The following is a 15,926-nucleotide window of genomic DNA, read 5'->3' on the forward strand; positions in this document are numbered from 1 at the left end:
GCCCTCAAATGTTAATCTTAACTAAAATAAACATTTGTTTATAACTACTACAATATTAAATTTAATTTTTTCCAAGGAGCTGTTTTGTTTTATATGCTCCTAAGAAGAGTCAATTATAGCTCCAGAATTGCTCAAAGTAAAAAGAAATAATATTTTATGGTGCTAGTTTTAATTAAAAAAAGAAGAAAAATAAATAAATCAAGGAAATTGGCATTTCTTTCTTTTTGCTGTATCGAAAACATACCAAACCATAACACGTGTATCGTATTGAACTGAACCGTGAATTTTGTTACACCCCTAGTGGTAAATGATAAATTACACTGGATAAAATAGCTCCACTTGTCTTGTACAAATGGTGTAATTTTGCAGCAGGTAGGCTAGAAAAAATATGTTTATGTTAGCTACCTGCCTGACGGCAAATGCTGCTTGTAACAAACAGTTAGTGCAACTTTTTTTCGAACGGACGGAATATGGTTACATATTATAATATGTTTTTTATTGGGGGGCCTCCATGTCCATTTTGCTTGGGGCCCCCAAATTCCTTCAAACGGCCCTGGATGCACTAACCGCGTTTGTTGCCCGCCAGATATCACGTGACTGCAAAGTATCAATATTTTAATCAAACAAATGCAGCCCTCGTGATCATAAGAGACATTTTTTAAAAACATAAAAAAAATCTAACCAAACCCAAACTTTTGACCAGTAGTGTACATTCAATAATTCAACAGATTGAAAAATGGAAAAATTCCTTTAAAATAAGCAACCTCCATAAAAGTCACTGTATAATCTGGTGCCTTGCCGGGTCACACATGATATATGCACTTAGCAGTAAGAGTTAGCTGTACACTAACAAACAATTTTTCTTTTGTTTGGTTGAATGACGATGACCATGGCAGCTGACTGTGAGACGGACGGCTACCTCAGCCCCTCTGGGCTTCAGGACCCTTCAGAGTCTCGAGCTCCTGTAACAAACCAACCCTTCACAGTTCCACAACCGACCAGTGGAGCACCTCGTGTGGAAACCCCACCCGTTGAAGCTCCACCCACTGAAGCCACTCCCACTCCAGCTGCTGCAATCCCAGCTCTCCGTTTCCCCTCGGTAGGTTACCAGTGAGCATGAGATGCTTAAAATGATGGAGAGTTATGATTGTTTGATATATTATCCAACCTACCCTTTGGAGAATGGAGAATGACAATTGTTGGTCATTATAGGTGAGTTCAAAGACTGGAGTAATGGCTGCTGAAAATTCAGCTTTGCCATCACAGGAATAAATAACATTTGAAATTATATTAAAATAGAAAACTGTTGTAATATTGTTTCACAGTATTAATGTTTTACTGTATATTTAGATCAAATAAATTCACCCTTTGTAAGCATTAAATACTTAATAAGCAGTAAAATCTTAATAACCCCAAACTTTTGAATGTTTGTATACATAATGGTTGAGCATTTCTGACTGACACTACAGAGATTATAATGAAAGCAGTTTTAAGATTTCCTAAATGTGTTTAAACCATCACATAAAATGCTCATTTGAATGAAAATTTTTTCACTGGCCCACCCACAGAGCATTGCTGTGTCCCAAAATACAGAGAGGACCCAGTCAGGAAGTGCCAGTGGTTTTTCCTCTCCTGTCGACAGGTAAGCTGAGTTCTGATTAACAGTTCCCTATGCACTAATCAGGGGATATATGTCAAATTTGACAAAATTAGTTCACTTTAACGTCTTCATCCTGCTCTTAACCTGTTAAGCTGTGAACACAGAATCAGTCCGATAAAAAGACTTGTTTACCCCCCTCAGTGTGTGTGTGAATGTGGATGTTGCTTTTGTTTTGACGTCAAGTAAATTTGGATCATATCCCAGCTGTGAGAGCTGTAATCTTACTCACCAACTGACCAACATGCCCCGTATACCCACGGTGGCTGTAATGTTTCTGTGGAGAGCAGTTCCTTTCTCATATACAGGCACACACACACATACACATACGCTAGCGGTAAGAGCATTAATGGGAATGATTTACCTCAGGGGAGCATAATACCCTAAAAAGCATTTCTGTTGGAAGCCTGACGAAGGCAAAGCAAAGGTAGCATATGGTAAAATGTGTACACAAGGACAGCTTCATTATACTGAATTAGTTCAACCTGATTTAAGAAGAGCTATCTTAAATCACTTGGCCTTTTTTGTGCTTATGGTAAATTGATTAAAGGAACATTCCGTGAAGTCGAGTTCTGTGAAATTCAGGAACTCGGAATGTCACCATGTGTTTTATATCCTTCCTCTCGGAACAGCTACGCTTCTGATGTCACCTCTGGTTTGAGTGACGGAAACGAGGGTCTTTCGGAGAGGAGCGGGAAAGGTCAGAACAAACGCACCGGAACCAAGCTGCTCAGGAAGAGAGCTCGCTCAAGGCTACGCATCACTGGGGTGACTCATCAGTCAATTACCTAGCTTTAATTAACTGTCCTGACGTGGTTCCCAACCTTACAGTCTACTAATACTGAGGCTGTAAATGTGTCTAACTCAAAAAAAAAAAATTTGATAACTGCTTTCAAAATCAATAGCTTTTTTGTAATATTCTCATAAATGTTCTCACCTCATTCCCTGCCTGTGTCTTTCTACATGCAGCTGTCAGATAAAGTGGATCGGGTTGTAGAGTGTCAACTACAGACTCATAACAGCAAGATGGTGACATTTAAATTCGATCTGGATGGAGACAACCCAGAAGACATCGCTACAGTGATGGTGAGCTAGGATCACAGTAAAAAAAAAAAAAAAAAAAAAAGTAATATAAAATAAAAATAAAAATACATAAAATATAAAATAATTATAATATATAATAATTTCATAATTTACAATAATAAAATTATAATTGTAATAATAGTCTGTATTGAAGGAAAATATAAAACGTGTTACAATTGCCCCTGGTCTCCACTACTTCACTGAATGTCTGTAAGTTAAAAGTTATGGACGTCAAAGAGGACACAAGGACACAGATAAGGCGGTCCTCCTTGTGAAAACTGATTTACACCATGAGAAGTGTTGATGTTTCAGCTTCTGTGTTTGCACAAACTCTGCAACCTCAAACGCACAGTGGAAAATCTATGCACAGTTTTTCTCACCTGTTCATCTAAAGCATTTTGTTGCATCTAGTTACCAGTGGAAAACCAGTTCTTATGTGTCCATTGTGACTTGTCAGCAATATTTGACATATTTTTTGCGTACAGGAGAAAGAACCGGTTTGAAATGTTTATCACCACATTGTCAATTGAAAATCACTGGAAAATGTATTTCTGTTTTTCGTGTTGCTACTATAGTATTTTTCCATGGAAACATGTGTTGTGTTGGACCGCTGTGACCCATCTCTGTGTTTTATCAGGTTAAAAACAGTTCAACATTTGTCAGTATTGATATGAGGCTAAATATATTTATGTAAAATGGAATCTGGGTGAGTGTGTTTTCTGAACATCACTTTTGTTAGCTTCTTTCTTTGGCTGCTTTGTGTTAGCTCGCTGTGACTAAAAGTTGTTTTGATCAGCCTGTCCATAGCCTTGAGACTGGATATAGGAGTCTAAAATAGACGGACGCTGCATTATGAGGACATGTCTTTGTTCACTGCTCTGTGTTTAATTCCAGTACCTTTGAACGAGACCTTTGAACTCATTAATAAAGTCTGCTCAAGAAGACTCCAAATTACATCAACCCAATTAACTTATTCATCTCTTTGCACTCCTTTTAGGTACATAATGAGTTTATCCTACCTGGGGAGAGAGAGGGATTCATCCACCGCATGAAAGATATCATCCGTCGAGCAGAAGCCCTGATGAGGAGAGAGCCTTTGGAACCACTCGATCCGAGAGAAACCGGTCGCTTGCCTTACCTGAGCGGTGTCGGCACACTGTCTGCTTCACAGGTGCGTTTTTATAATTTATAAAAAATTATATATATTTTTTTATTTTATTATTTTTTATTCTAAAAATATATATTTTTTTACTATATATATATATATATATATATATATATACATACACACACACACATAGATAGAACGTAAAATTTTACGCATTAAGGATTTTAAAAGGATTTGACAGCCATAATAAACTGTATGTGTGTCTTAAAAAATAAAATAAATGTATAATATAATAAAGGAACAATAACATATGTGGATCAACTGTTTTTATCATTCTATAATTATTTATATTATGTTTTTTATATTTATATATTTTATATATATAAGAAACTCTAAACTGTTATAAAAAGTAATATGTCACACTACAGGACAATTTAAATTGATCTTAAGGGGAAATAAGTTACAGGAAACGGTTAAATCTTGATGTTGAATAAATATTCCGTGGTTTTCATATAAGAGGTTTTATTTTTATTTGTGTGTCTGGTTTAGAGTTCAGTTGTTTACTGTGAGCTTTAGATGTTGTGGTTCAGAAATCCAATCTTCTGGTGTCATGTTAGTGATAACAATTCACAAAAACACGGTGTGTTCCTCACACTGATTGGAATAAGAGAACTTAGACATCGATATGCAACAGTCATTAGTGAGAAAGGCCTCTGGAACAGTGTGATTGGAGACTTTAATCGTGCTTGAGTGACAGTCTTCTTATCTTTTCACCTAACTTTGTCACTTGGTGACATTAATGCTAACATGTGCTCTGTTTTTCCCCAAAGCCCAATCTCTACACACAGGGCCTCGCTCGCACGCACTCCTCCTCCTCGTTGCCAGGTAACAAACATGCACACATGCAGGCCACATACACAACACAAACACATATAAAGCATGTGTAAAATGCTCAGTGTTCTCTATATCAGTATACAGTCTTGAATCTTATTATTCATGTATTTGATTCTCACAAAAAATGGCTTAAGGGATGTATTCATTAAAATCTAAAAATGCAAAAAGCTTTCTCTAAGGGTTTGGGTATAAAACATTTAATTTGCTCAATATAATACCCACCATGATTTCCTGTAAACCTGTTTGTGTGTATGTCCTTCAGATTATGCTGGTGCCAGTATAGGTTCAGTGACCCGCGATTCCTCGCCTACTCTGAGCGGCGACTTTTACGTCGATCCTGATGCTGTTCCACCCGTCCGGCCCCTGCGTTCACAATCCTTCCACACCACAGGTACATTCATCTGTCGGCACAATAAACCACTTATCTTCTTTATGCATCATTCACTTCTTTCCTTCATTTTTGTATTGTGCATAGTTTTTACAGTAAAAGAATTTCCTAAGCAGCTCTGCCTAATGTGATACTATGCTCTGATTGGTTTATTTCACGTTACGCCCAAACCACACCTATGAATAATGAAGCTACTTCAGACCAACCCATTTTAGATTTGCGTTGGGCGCAAGAGTCATTTATCCCGCCGATATAATAGCTACAGCTCTCGAGATCCGCCCACAAAGTTACTTGCGTTTCACATTTGATACTTGCGTTTCAGATCGTTAAAATAGGGTCTTAAGTCTTTTACTCAAGTCGTTTTGGAATTGGTGACTTGTAATTTGTAATGGAGTCATTTTATCTGTAACTTTACTCGAGTATGTTGTTCGGGTACTCTTTTTTTTCTTTCTTTCTTTTTTGCTTCAACCAACCAGAGCGTTTTCCCACCAGCGGAGCTAGTTGATAGATTAAACTTTTGCCGTATCTGGTCGGCAAAACTACGAACAAAACTCTTCCTTTTTTAAGAATGACTTAAGTGCCGTTCTTTGTTCTTTTCTCAAAGAACAGCTTAACTCCAAGTCCTCCAGAGTCGCGGCCAAAGCCGATTCGAAAGACCGCTGTTCGCCACAGCAGCCGCCATTCTTTGTTTTCAAGTAGTAGCAGGGAATTCACGCCGTCACAACTCTGCCGTCATTATGTTAAGCCCGCCCACCGACTCTATAAACGATTTGATTGGCCTGACTAGAGTTTGGTTTTTCCAGCTCAAAAGTCAACGGAGAGTTGCTAGACTACCCTGGCTAGGGCTGGGTACCGAGTTCGATACTTTTTAGGTACCGACCGAATTGCTTCGATACTATCGAGTATCGAAAAATGACTTGTTTTTCGGAACCAGATTTCGATACCTGAGGGGTTAACTCGTCAACGTCAGTGCTCAAACAAATACATGAAATGCACAACGACACACCTAAAGTCGCTCACGCACATACACGCAAACTCTACACACACGCGTGGAACTCTCTGCGCACATAGCCTACTCATATGAGACGCTCGCGCGCACACAAACTGTCCACGCACATTCTCATGAGACGCGAGCACACACACACAAACTCGCGCACATACTCTATGAGACGCGAGCACACACACTCATAATACCCTAAAGATGTGGAAAAGTCGATCCAAATTGTGGCTACATTTCTCCAGGCTCGATGCCAACAGCGCGCAATGCAGTATTTGCGGTAAAATAATTGCTGCAAAGACCGGTACCGCGGCAGATATGATGAAGCCCTTGACAGTGCACGGAGTAAACATAAGAGCAGAAAGTTGCTCCGTCTTCGACTGATAAATGAAGAGATACCTTTTTATATATTTTATATGAAGAGATACCGTTTATATTGCAATAATAATGGCCTACTGAATGTACACTGCCGTTCAAAAATGTGTTGGTCAGAATTTTTTTTCAGTAAGGATGCATTAAAGTGATCAAAAATGACCATTAAAATATGTGTAATGTTACAAAAGATTTCTGTTTCAAATAAATGCTGTTCTTTTGAAAATTTTATTCATCAAAGAATCATGAAAAAATGTATCATAGTTTCCAAAAACTGTTTTCATATTTCTGAAGGATCATGTGACACTGAAGTAATGATTTTGAAAATTCAGCTTTGACATCACAGGAATAAATTACATTTTGAAATATATTCAAATAAGATTTTAAATTGTAATACTATTCCACAATATTACAAGTTTTACTGTATTTTTTACTGTAACAAATTCAGCTTTGGTGAGCATGAGCTCTTTATAAAAAATATTTTGTTCCTTATGTATATGTATAAGGAATATTTTGTTCCTTTGTGCTTTTTTTTGTTCCTTTGTGCACTGACTAAGGAGCATGAGTCAAACTGAAAAAATAAAACTAAAGTTTTTCTTAGGTAATGTGTTATGTAATCTTGTTAAAATGGATTTCATAAAATTGGTATCGAAAAAAGTATCGTTCAGGAACTGGTATCGAAATCAAGGTATCGGTATTGGTATCGAAATTTTTTGAACGATACCCAGCCCTAACCCTGGCTGCAAAATAAATTTTGCTGCCGCTAGGGTGCGTCTAGATTTCTAGGCTAATTTTTAACATGAAGATGCTTACAATGTTTTTTAATATCATTTATTTATTAAGCTTTTAATATCAGAACCAATCATCTTTTGTCTCTTCAGGTAGTGGGTGCTATGTTCAGACACACAGGCCGTCAGTACAGTCCGAGCCCCTTGAGGACGTTCAGTGCATCATAATGAACATTCGCTCTGTCTTGCTCTTTCATCTTGTTTCTTTCGCTGATGTCATTTCTTTCTCTGCACGCCATTAGCTGTGCTGGAACAAACATGATATCTTGTGTATCCCACTTTGCAATTGGCTTTCTAAACACCCATCTCCATGGAGACCAAGCGTTAACGCCAGTGTCATTGTTGACGTATCTCAGGATTTGCTTTTGACACCCGTTTCTTCAAAATGAACAAGTAGATTTCATTACCTGAGAGAACAAACAATATGTATTACACAGCCTGTGCACAGTATAAAATCTCTATTTCAAGATGACTATTTGTGTCATTGTGTCCACTATCTGAACAGGAAGTAGAAGATTTGCACAGGGAGTTTGATAAATGCTCCAAAGTGGTTTGCTCCTCAGGAGAGAGGTCACATCCCAGTTTGTGGCTTTGTTTTTATGCCACAATGACGTTTGTGGAGTCTTTTCAAAAGTCACGCACAGCATCGACAGGTGAAAGAACGTTAGAGAGTCCTTTATTAACATATGATTTCTCAGTTGAAAATTTGAAAGTGATTAGGTACGTTCACATGGACATTGACAAAGTGATGATACAACATGATAGTCGTGCTCGGATCAGCACCAAAACAACCTGTCCGAGATCGCCTGAACGAGGTGGTATTGGTTAATTGAAAATGAACTCTGGAGCCGTTCAGTTGCGGTGAGAAAGCAATGCTTACTGGTCCCATTGGACCAGTGAACCAAGTGGTATCATAATTTATAATAAAAGTGTGTAAAGATAGCTTCAGATAAAGCCACAATAAGCCCATTGAGCAAACTGGCCAATCCATCTTGATGGATGACGCTATGAGTGGAATCCCAGAATATAAGCAGGTGTACTTTGATTAATGAGAGGACAGTTTTACTCACATGTGACTTGCAAAAACACTTTTTGGTACACTTTGAAATGTTGCCTTGTGAAAGCGATCTGAACCATGAAGAAAATGCAACATTGTAACATTTTAAGTCTCTGTTTTGGAACAAAGTCTACAGGTCTGTAAATGCCCTTAGGGCTGGTTCTAACAGAACACGTTTTTCCATTCCACTGCGCCACTTTTCCATTGTTTTTCTATGTAAATGTGCTAGACAGATGTGTTTGACCATTGCGCTTGGATCTCGTGTCTTTTTCAGCGTCTCGTGCATGAAATGGCATTCTAAAAACGCGGCTGAAACTTGTTCGACTTTTACAAAACGTATCTCAAGACTTTGAGACTTTTTTGCCCCATTCCACTGCCAGCCTTCTGTGTGAATGGTCCCCAGTACATTTACTCCTGGGACAATCCTTGTAGAGCAACCTGGAGTAAAGGCATAATGGATAAAAGGTCATGGCTTGTTGAGAAGAGGCAGGAAACCCTCCTAGCAATGAACACTACAACGACTTGGCAACAAAGAACGATTTGATTGCTACTATGTATATAGAGCTTAACCCAGTTTTTCTCTGTCTATTTTTGTTTCCTTCAGGTTCTTCACAGACCTATCAGTCTTCTGTGCCCAACTACTCACAGTACTCACACCCTGATGTTCTGTCCTATCTGCCAAATCAGATGTCTGCCATGCCCCCTCAGTTCACCAAACCACCTTACGTTCAGAACACCCACTTCGCCTACCCCTACCAAATGGATCACGCCTCCCTCAACCCAAGTCCACTCACCCGTGTCCCCAGCAACCCAAACTTCTCCTCCTCCTCTTCGTCCTCTTCTGTTGTTTCACCAGTTCAGCAGTATGAGATGGCTCCTCAAGCAGAAACCAACAATCTGCCGCTTCCAGTTGCCCCTCCACCTGGTTCGCAACCTGCAGGCATGTGGCCATCGCCATCCCAGCAGCCCTTTATTTCCCTAGCCAATGTTCTTTCTCTAGCTATGAACTTTGCACAGTCCATTATACCCGCTGGATCCATCCCTCAAGGTTTTCATCCGCAAATGACCCCTCAACCAGGGTATGGCCCCATGTATCCAGCTCAGCATGCAAGCATGAGCAATACCGATGCTCCATACCACCAAGGGGTAATGAGCGGACAGTATATGGATATGTACCAATACCCTGATGCTCATACGCAGATTCCGGCACCAGTTCCTGAACCTCAAGAAGGGAGCCAAATACCAGTAGTCTCACTTGGGGAGCCAAGAACATGCACGACTCCTGAGATTAAACAGACAATTCCCACAAACTCAAGCTCTTCTCCAGTGTCCAGAAGTAGCCCACTTGTGGAAAGCCAGTCTAATCTCATAGGACAGCTCAGAGAGCGGACAGACAGTTCAGCATCAAGCACCCGCACCCCATCAAGCACAAGCTCACCAGCATCCTCCACATCTACCAGCCCACAAAACACTGTGAGTGTTTGAAATAACATACACAAACAACTTTTTCATAAACGGATAGTTCAGACAAAAATGAAACTTCTGAGGCATTATCGAACATGCCAAACCTGTATGATTTTTTCTTCTTCTATGGAACACAAAAGGAAAAATATTGCAGAATCTTCCATCTGCTCACAAATATTCAAACTTAGATCATCACGTTCAGTTAACAGACTCATTACGAGATGTTATTGATGTTTTTAATGAGCCAAGTTCTAATCAATATAAAACAACTTAAATATCGATCTGTTTCTTAAACAAAACTATTGTATGTCTTCAGAACAATTGGAATGTAGCCATATGGAATATATTTAGGTAAATTATTTTGAACATTCTGTAATAGAGAAAGACATTTTCCATTTGTGTTCCACTCAAGTCTTTCAAGTTTGAAACAACATGATGGTGAGAAACAATGTAAAAAGTTCATTTTTTGGGGGTGAACTATCACTTAAAAGTCATCTAAAGCCAAACCTGTTCTTCTACTGATGTGTAACATTTAAACAAAGACACAAGACACAATAAGTTCTTTTTAGTGTTTCTGTCAATATACATATGATGGTGTACTCTTAAGTGAAACATTGCTCTCTGTCATCTTTGTTAGCATACTCAGACAAACCTGTTCTGAGCATGAAAATTATTTGACATGGGTGTTGTCTGTTATTATACTGTATGTCTTAAAGCACCTGTAGAAGGACTTCTGGGGTTGACACTTTTATTAATGTTTTTCAACTTGTTTTAAAAGGTGTCCTCGCCTGTCCCAAAGTCCTCCCCCACTTTATCCATATCTCTGGCAGTGTCTGAAACAAATACCATTGCAGCCAAATCCAGACTCTCGCCTATATCTGAAGGTGAGTGGCAATCTTCCATTTGTGAAACACACACACACACACACACACACACACACCCTTAAATAAGTTCACACCCTAGGTTCCATGTACACAAAGACAGAAGTTGTCTTTTTTTTTCTGTATTTTCTATCAAACAAATGCATGCTTGGTGAGCATAATAGACTTATTTAAAAAACATTAAAAAAAAAATCTTAGACCCAAAACTTTGAGCAGTAGTCCTCTCTAAAGGTAAGGTTTTTGCTGACTTTCTAAAAATAAACATGCCCTGTAACACCTCTAGCAAAATATCTGACAGGAATTATCATATGGTTGTGATAGAATGATGATTGTGAATGCCATACAAAAATGTTGGTTTTGTTGCAATATTCTGCTCAGGTTTATTTCCATGTCTTGTCAACTCCAATTCCTAAAATGTCAAATTGTGTTGCCAGTGGCTAAAATGAAAACACACAGCTGCCACCTATTGACTGTAAGAGCTCACTGCATACTTAGCACATTGTTCACTTAGTTTTGATAAGTTTTATACCCCTTATTACCACTCACATTGCGATTAGAAAATGTAAAAATCTAGTTTTTGATTGTCTTTCTGTTATAACATGTTCACTGTCCATACTGTAATTAAAAAATATCCTTGTCTCCTTGTTTTCAGAGAAAAAGTCTATTGTCACAGTGGGACGGTTCCAAGTCAGTCCAAGCAAGGAGATTCCCATTCCAACTCTCAGCCCGACGCAAACTCCCACCCCTACAGCTTCGCCAACATCTATGCCGACTCAAACATGTCCTATAAAAGTTCCCCAAACCACGCCCCCTGCACACAACAGCCAATCAGACAGCAGCACAGACGTACAGGCGGAATCCGAAAGCAGTCTCAGCTCTCTGAATGAATCACCACCACTTACCAAACGGCCTAGTGACACTTTGTGCAGCTCAGAGAGTGCCCCCTTGTGGACTGGAGAAACTAAAACCCCGGACAGAAAAGTTGTAGAACCAGGCGAGGGGCGTGGAGGTGAAGAAGAGGAGGAGGTGGAGGAGGAGACAGAAAGGAGGCGGAGGAAGATAAGTGTGAGTTTGCTGGACAGTTCAGCAGGGAGCCCTCAGTTCAATCTAAATCAGCCTTGGATGAGCTACACGCGCAGCACATCATACGCCAGCAGCGACGAGACAGAGAGTGAAGACGAGGGAATGTATGAGGAGCTACAGGAACTCAGAGAGAGGTGAGCCTATAGTGTTTCGTGGGTTGCTTGTGGCTATTTAACAATCCCTCAGGTCATTATACATTATGAAGAGTTTAATCAAACTCCAACAGTGTGCCTCAGCATGATGTAAAACCTGTTAAACAGCAAACTCTTAATAATTTAGAATTTCTAATAATCTAATAATCATTGTCCTTTATAGGTTTAATCCCAAATCATTTTAATCAATTTTTGAACGTGTCCAAGCGTGTTCAGTGCTGTGAAAGGTTTTCAATTATGCCATCTGCAGGTGTGGAAAAAGTCTTTGCTTTGTTTTATTGACAAATGAATCAAAAGTGGGTCTTTTTTGTACACATGGGCCTTGCTATGTTTGGCAAAAACCAAACCCTGCATTTCATATGAAGAACCTCATACCAACAAGCATTTTGGTGGTAGTTTGATGGTATGGAGATGTTTTGCTGCATCAGGACCTGAACGCCTTGCCATCATTGAAGAACTAAGAATAAATTTAGAACTAAAGAATTTTTTGTGTGTGTAAATCCTATAAATGCATAACAGTTCATTGTTTTTGCATCAGTTATATTATTTTGGTTAAATATCTGATGACATACAGTGTAAAAATATGCAAAAATACAGGAATTCAGAAAAACTATTTCCATATCCTATGATATATTGGTGGATGAGATGTACTAGGTTATCAGCAATCTAAACCTAAATTAGTAAAATGTTTATTTTAAATAATTATTCAAATAATTCAATTCATGGACTCATTAATCATCTGTGAATTAACTGATTGCGTGATAAAGTTTAAAAAGCACTGCCTTGAGAATGTTGTCTTCTTATCCCGTTCCTCATCATTTCTCTCTCCTTCCCCCTCTTTCTCAGACATGTGGCAGAGGTGCAGGCTCTCCAAACCTCTCAAAAGTTAGAGATTGAGGAGCTCTACAAACGGATGGGTAAAGTGCCCCCTCCGGGAATCGTGTCCCCAGCAGCCATGTTGTCCAGTCGCCAGCGCCGCCTGTCTAAGAGCGGAGGGTACCCCACCTCTCGCCGAAATAGCCTGCAAAGACTGGACATACTGCCACCTACAGGTACTATAGGTGAAGTTACAAATATTTTTTTTATTGCTTTAAACCACATTTCAACATGGAACTGCATTCATAACCTATTTATCCTTTAATAATGTAAAACTGAACTTAATTGTTCCCATGGGGAATTGATTGGATCATGAAAAGTGGGCGCTACATTCCAAAATGAAGTCAAGTTGTTGATGAGGTTGAAAAATAAGAGGGCTCGATGATGTCAACTGAAAAGAATAGTTGTGTCAGAGGTTACATTTTGAATAAATATTTCTTTGGCATTTGGGGTGTACAAAATATCCGCACCATATTAATAATCAGCCGACAGCTGCGATATTATCAATAAACTTTTTATTATTTGGCATCAGCAGACATTGGATGTTTATTGGCTGATACTTGACATATACTGGACATTCAAAATTTCTAAATTAAGTTCATCGTCTAGCTGTGACTTAAATGGGTAACGATAGATTATGGCCTGAAGATTTAACCCGTTAAGTGCATCTCTTAAATAACATTTTCCCTTTAAGAGCATGTCAGAGTGATGTGTGCACTTAATGATACTTGGAAAAATACAATGACCTTTATTAAGGTTACTTTGAAATGTGCATGTCTGTTTCAGACTCACACGAATGCAAAGTAATATATATTTATTATAATAGCCATTCATTGGTTATAGATGAAGGCATATATGGCAGTAACTCATACATGTGCCATTGTAATTTCCTCAAACACACTTCAGGTATCATACGGAAGAACTCAGTGAGCGGCAGCAGCAGTGGTTCACAGGAGAGGACCAGTAAAGGAGTGACCTTTGCCACTGATTACGCCAGAATTGTGAGTGTATCCACAGACCTATTTGCTTTCATTGATTATTACTTTTCTGCACCTTCTGTATCTTTTTTTGTTTGTTTGTTCTTTACCCCCTCTAATGGAATTCTCACTTTAGATGCACTGACCTTCCTTTTTTATCTTTCCAACAGTGATTTCCTTTGCAAAGGAGCTCTTTGGCCCCTATCCTGCTTTCCTTATGGACTGAAGTGACAACATTGCTTCCTCATGCAACTGCCAATGTGCGTGAGCACGTTTGTAGTATCAAGTGTGTGTTCTTCAAAGGCTGTGATGTGAATATTTATACCTCTGCTTGGTGTTTGCTTACCTTTCTGAAGAGACAGGGCATTTGTAAGCACAGACTTTATTTTTGAAACGTTTTTAAAGATTCAAAGTTGCTGATCTCAGCACAGATTTATGGAGAAATGCCCACTCAATTTCAGCTATAGCATCCCCGGTGGTCAAATGTATGAATTGCAAATGTTTTTCCATTTATTAGGCAGTCCATGTGGTTGCTCTTTTCTTTATAATTTTGTCCATATTGCATTAATTATAGCTCAGCTAGTCAGTTCATATTTATTTTCAAACTCCCAGTCAGTCATAAATACCTGAACGAATCGGTTCTGTAAACAATTGAACTTTTTTTCTTTTGTAAAAATGCGATGCGATTGAATGCATGCAGTCCTTATAAGAACTTTTAGGCTTTACTGTAGGTTTGCTTTTACATAAAACAGTATCATGTATATATTTGACAAATTGTAAAAACTTTCATCATGGATTACAGTTCAAATGTGACTTTGTTGCTGAAATATTTTGCACACACACCAATTGCACAAAATAGTTTTTTTTAATTCCATAACTCGCAGTATTGACAATGAATTTATTTCTCTTTTTTGATAGAGAACTCTGATGCCTCAAATTTCTCTAAGATTAGTGGATCCACATTATAAAACAACAATGCAGAATGCAAGCGTTTTATCTATATTTAGAGCTGGAACCACTTAGTTCTGAAAACATTGTAATATTTAAATGAGGATATAAAAGCATTTTTAATGTGCTTGTCAATCAAATCTCATTTAGATCATGCACAAAAGTGCAAGAAATGGATTTCTGGATGGTATCAATCTAACCAAAGTAGCTAAATCCAAATTTTAGAGAACATATTGGACAATCACCGTTGCAGTTCATTGAATACCCATACTGACATTTGTTTTCTAAATTATAACTTGTAATTATACATTTAGTTTAAATTTTAGTTGGTTCCGATTAAGAATTTAATTCCTCCCAATATTAAAACCCATCATATAGTGAATTTGCTTTGAAACTCTTCTGTCTTAATGATTTTCCTTTTGTTATGCATATCTTAATAATTAATAGAGTGTGAAATGAAGATGTTAACTCATGTTTTCATAATTGAAAGAAGAAATATAAGCAAACAACTGACACATCACACTTTTCTGCAAGGCATTTGCCAGTATATGATCTGTGTAGGACATGTATGAATTGCAGCATGTCTAGGATTATATTTCACTGCCCATGCAGCGATTTTATGCTAATATATTAGTTTGAAGACAAACAGAAACTATTGATAACTGAGAAACTGTGAAGTTTGAACAATTGTTGCCTTAAAGTGTCTGCGTTTGATGGGACAGCAGGTGTGTTCTACTGCATAGCAAGAGAAGATTTATATAGATATATTTAGATAAAGAGAAAAGCTGTATTATATTATGTGGAAAAAAATGTTGTACTGCCATGCAGATTGTGCCTCTTTTTTTATTACTCTGATTCCTGTATGAAACATGATTGTTGTAAATGTACAAACAAATAATGATTCACAAACAACCAAATGTTTCCTGAGATTAAAACTTTATGAACGTGTCATATAAACTGGGGTCCAAAGGTCAGATCACTAGTAGAAATGCATATTTTTGCATACTTTTCCTATTCCAATGCATACTTTTCCAATTTCTTAAAACATGTTTCAAAGTTAAAAATTAAATTATCTTATCATCAGCATAACAACATAGTTAAAAAGTACAGTTTAAAGGGTATTTGCTAGCCTGACGTCGTTGGGCTGTGATTATGGGGCATTTCAACCGAATCAGGAAGGAAAATGCCTCTGCACTCAATT

General features: G+C 38.1%; 1 protein-coding gene across 2 annotated transcripts in view; it reads left to right on the forward strand.

The window, feature by feature from the left end:
* wnk4b (WNK lysine deficient protein kinase 4b) overlaps nt 1-15,698 on the forward strand; it is a 71,367-nt gene extending 55,669 nt beyond the window's left edge. Inside the window, exons 8-20 of one of the 2 annotated variants that reach the window (XM_081369042.1) lie at nt 897-1,099; nt 1,569-1,642; nt 2,290-2,425; nt 2,627-2,743; nt 3,738-3,911; nt 4,679-4,733; nt 5,005-5,133; nt 8,949-9,817; nt 10,587-10,692; nt 11,342-11,906; nt 12,771-12,985; nt 13,707-13,801; nt 13,948-15,698. In XM_081369042.1, coding sequence (XP_081225168.1) covers nt 897-1,099; nt 1,569-1,642; nt 2,290-2,425; nt 2,627-2,743; nt 3,738-3,911; nt 4,679-4,733; nt 5,005-5,133; nt 8,949-9,817; nt 10,587-10,692; nt 11,342-11,906; nt 12,771-12,985; nt 13,707-13,801; nt 13,948-13,950 — 2,741 coding nt within the window. In that variant the 3' untranslated portion in view covers nt 13,951-15,698. The remainder of the gene's footprint in view (nt 1-896; nt 1,100-1,568; nt 1,643-2,289; nt 2,426-2,626; nt 2,744-3,737; nt 3,912-4,678; nt 4,734-5,004; nt 5,134-8,948; nt 9,818-10,586; nt 10,693-11,341; nt 11,907-12,770; nt 12,986-13,706; nt 13,802-13,947) is intronic. The other variant, XM_081369043.1, reaches the window with a different exon arrangement.
* The last annotated feature ends 228 nt before the right edge of the window (nt 15,699-15,926 follow it).

The sequence above is a fragment of the Scardinius erythrophthalmus genome, assembly GCF_964197995.2.
Source record: "Scardinius erythrophthalmus genome assembly, chromosome: 1".
Lineage (NCBI taxonomy): Eukaryota > Metazoa > Chordata > Actinopteri > Cypriniformes > Leuciscidae > Scardinius > Scardinius erythrophthalmus.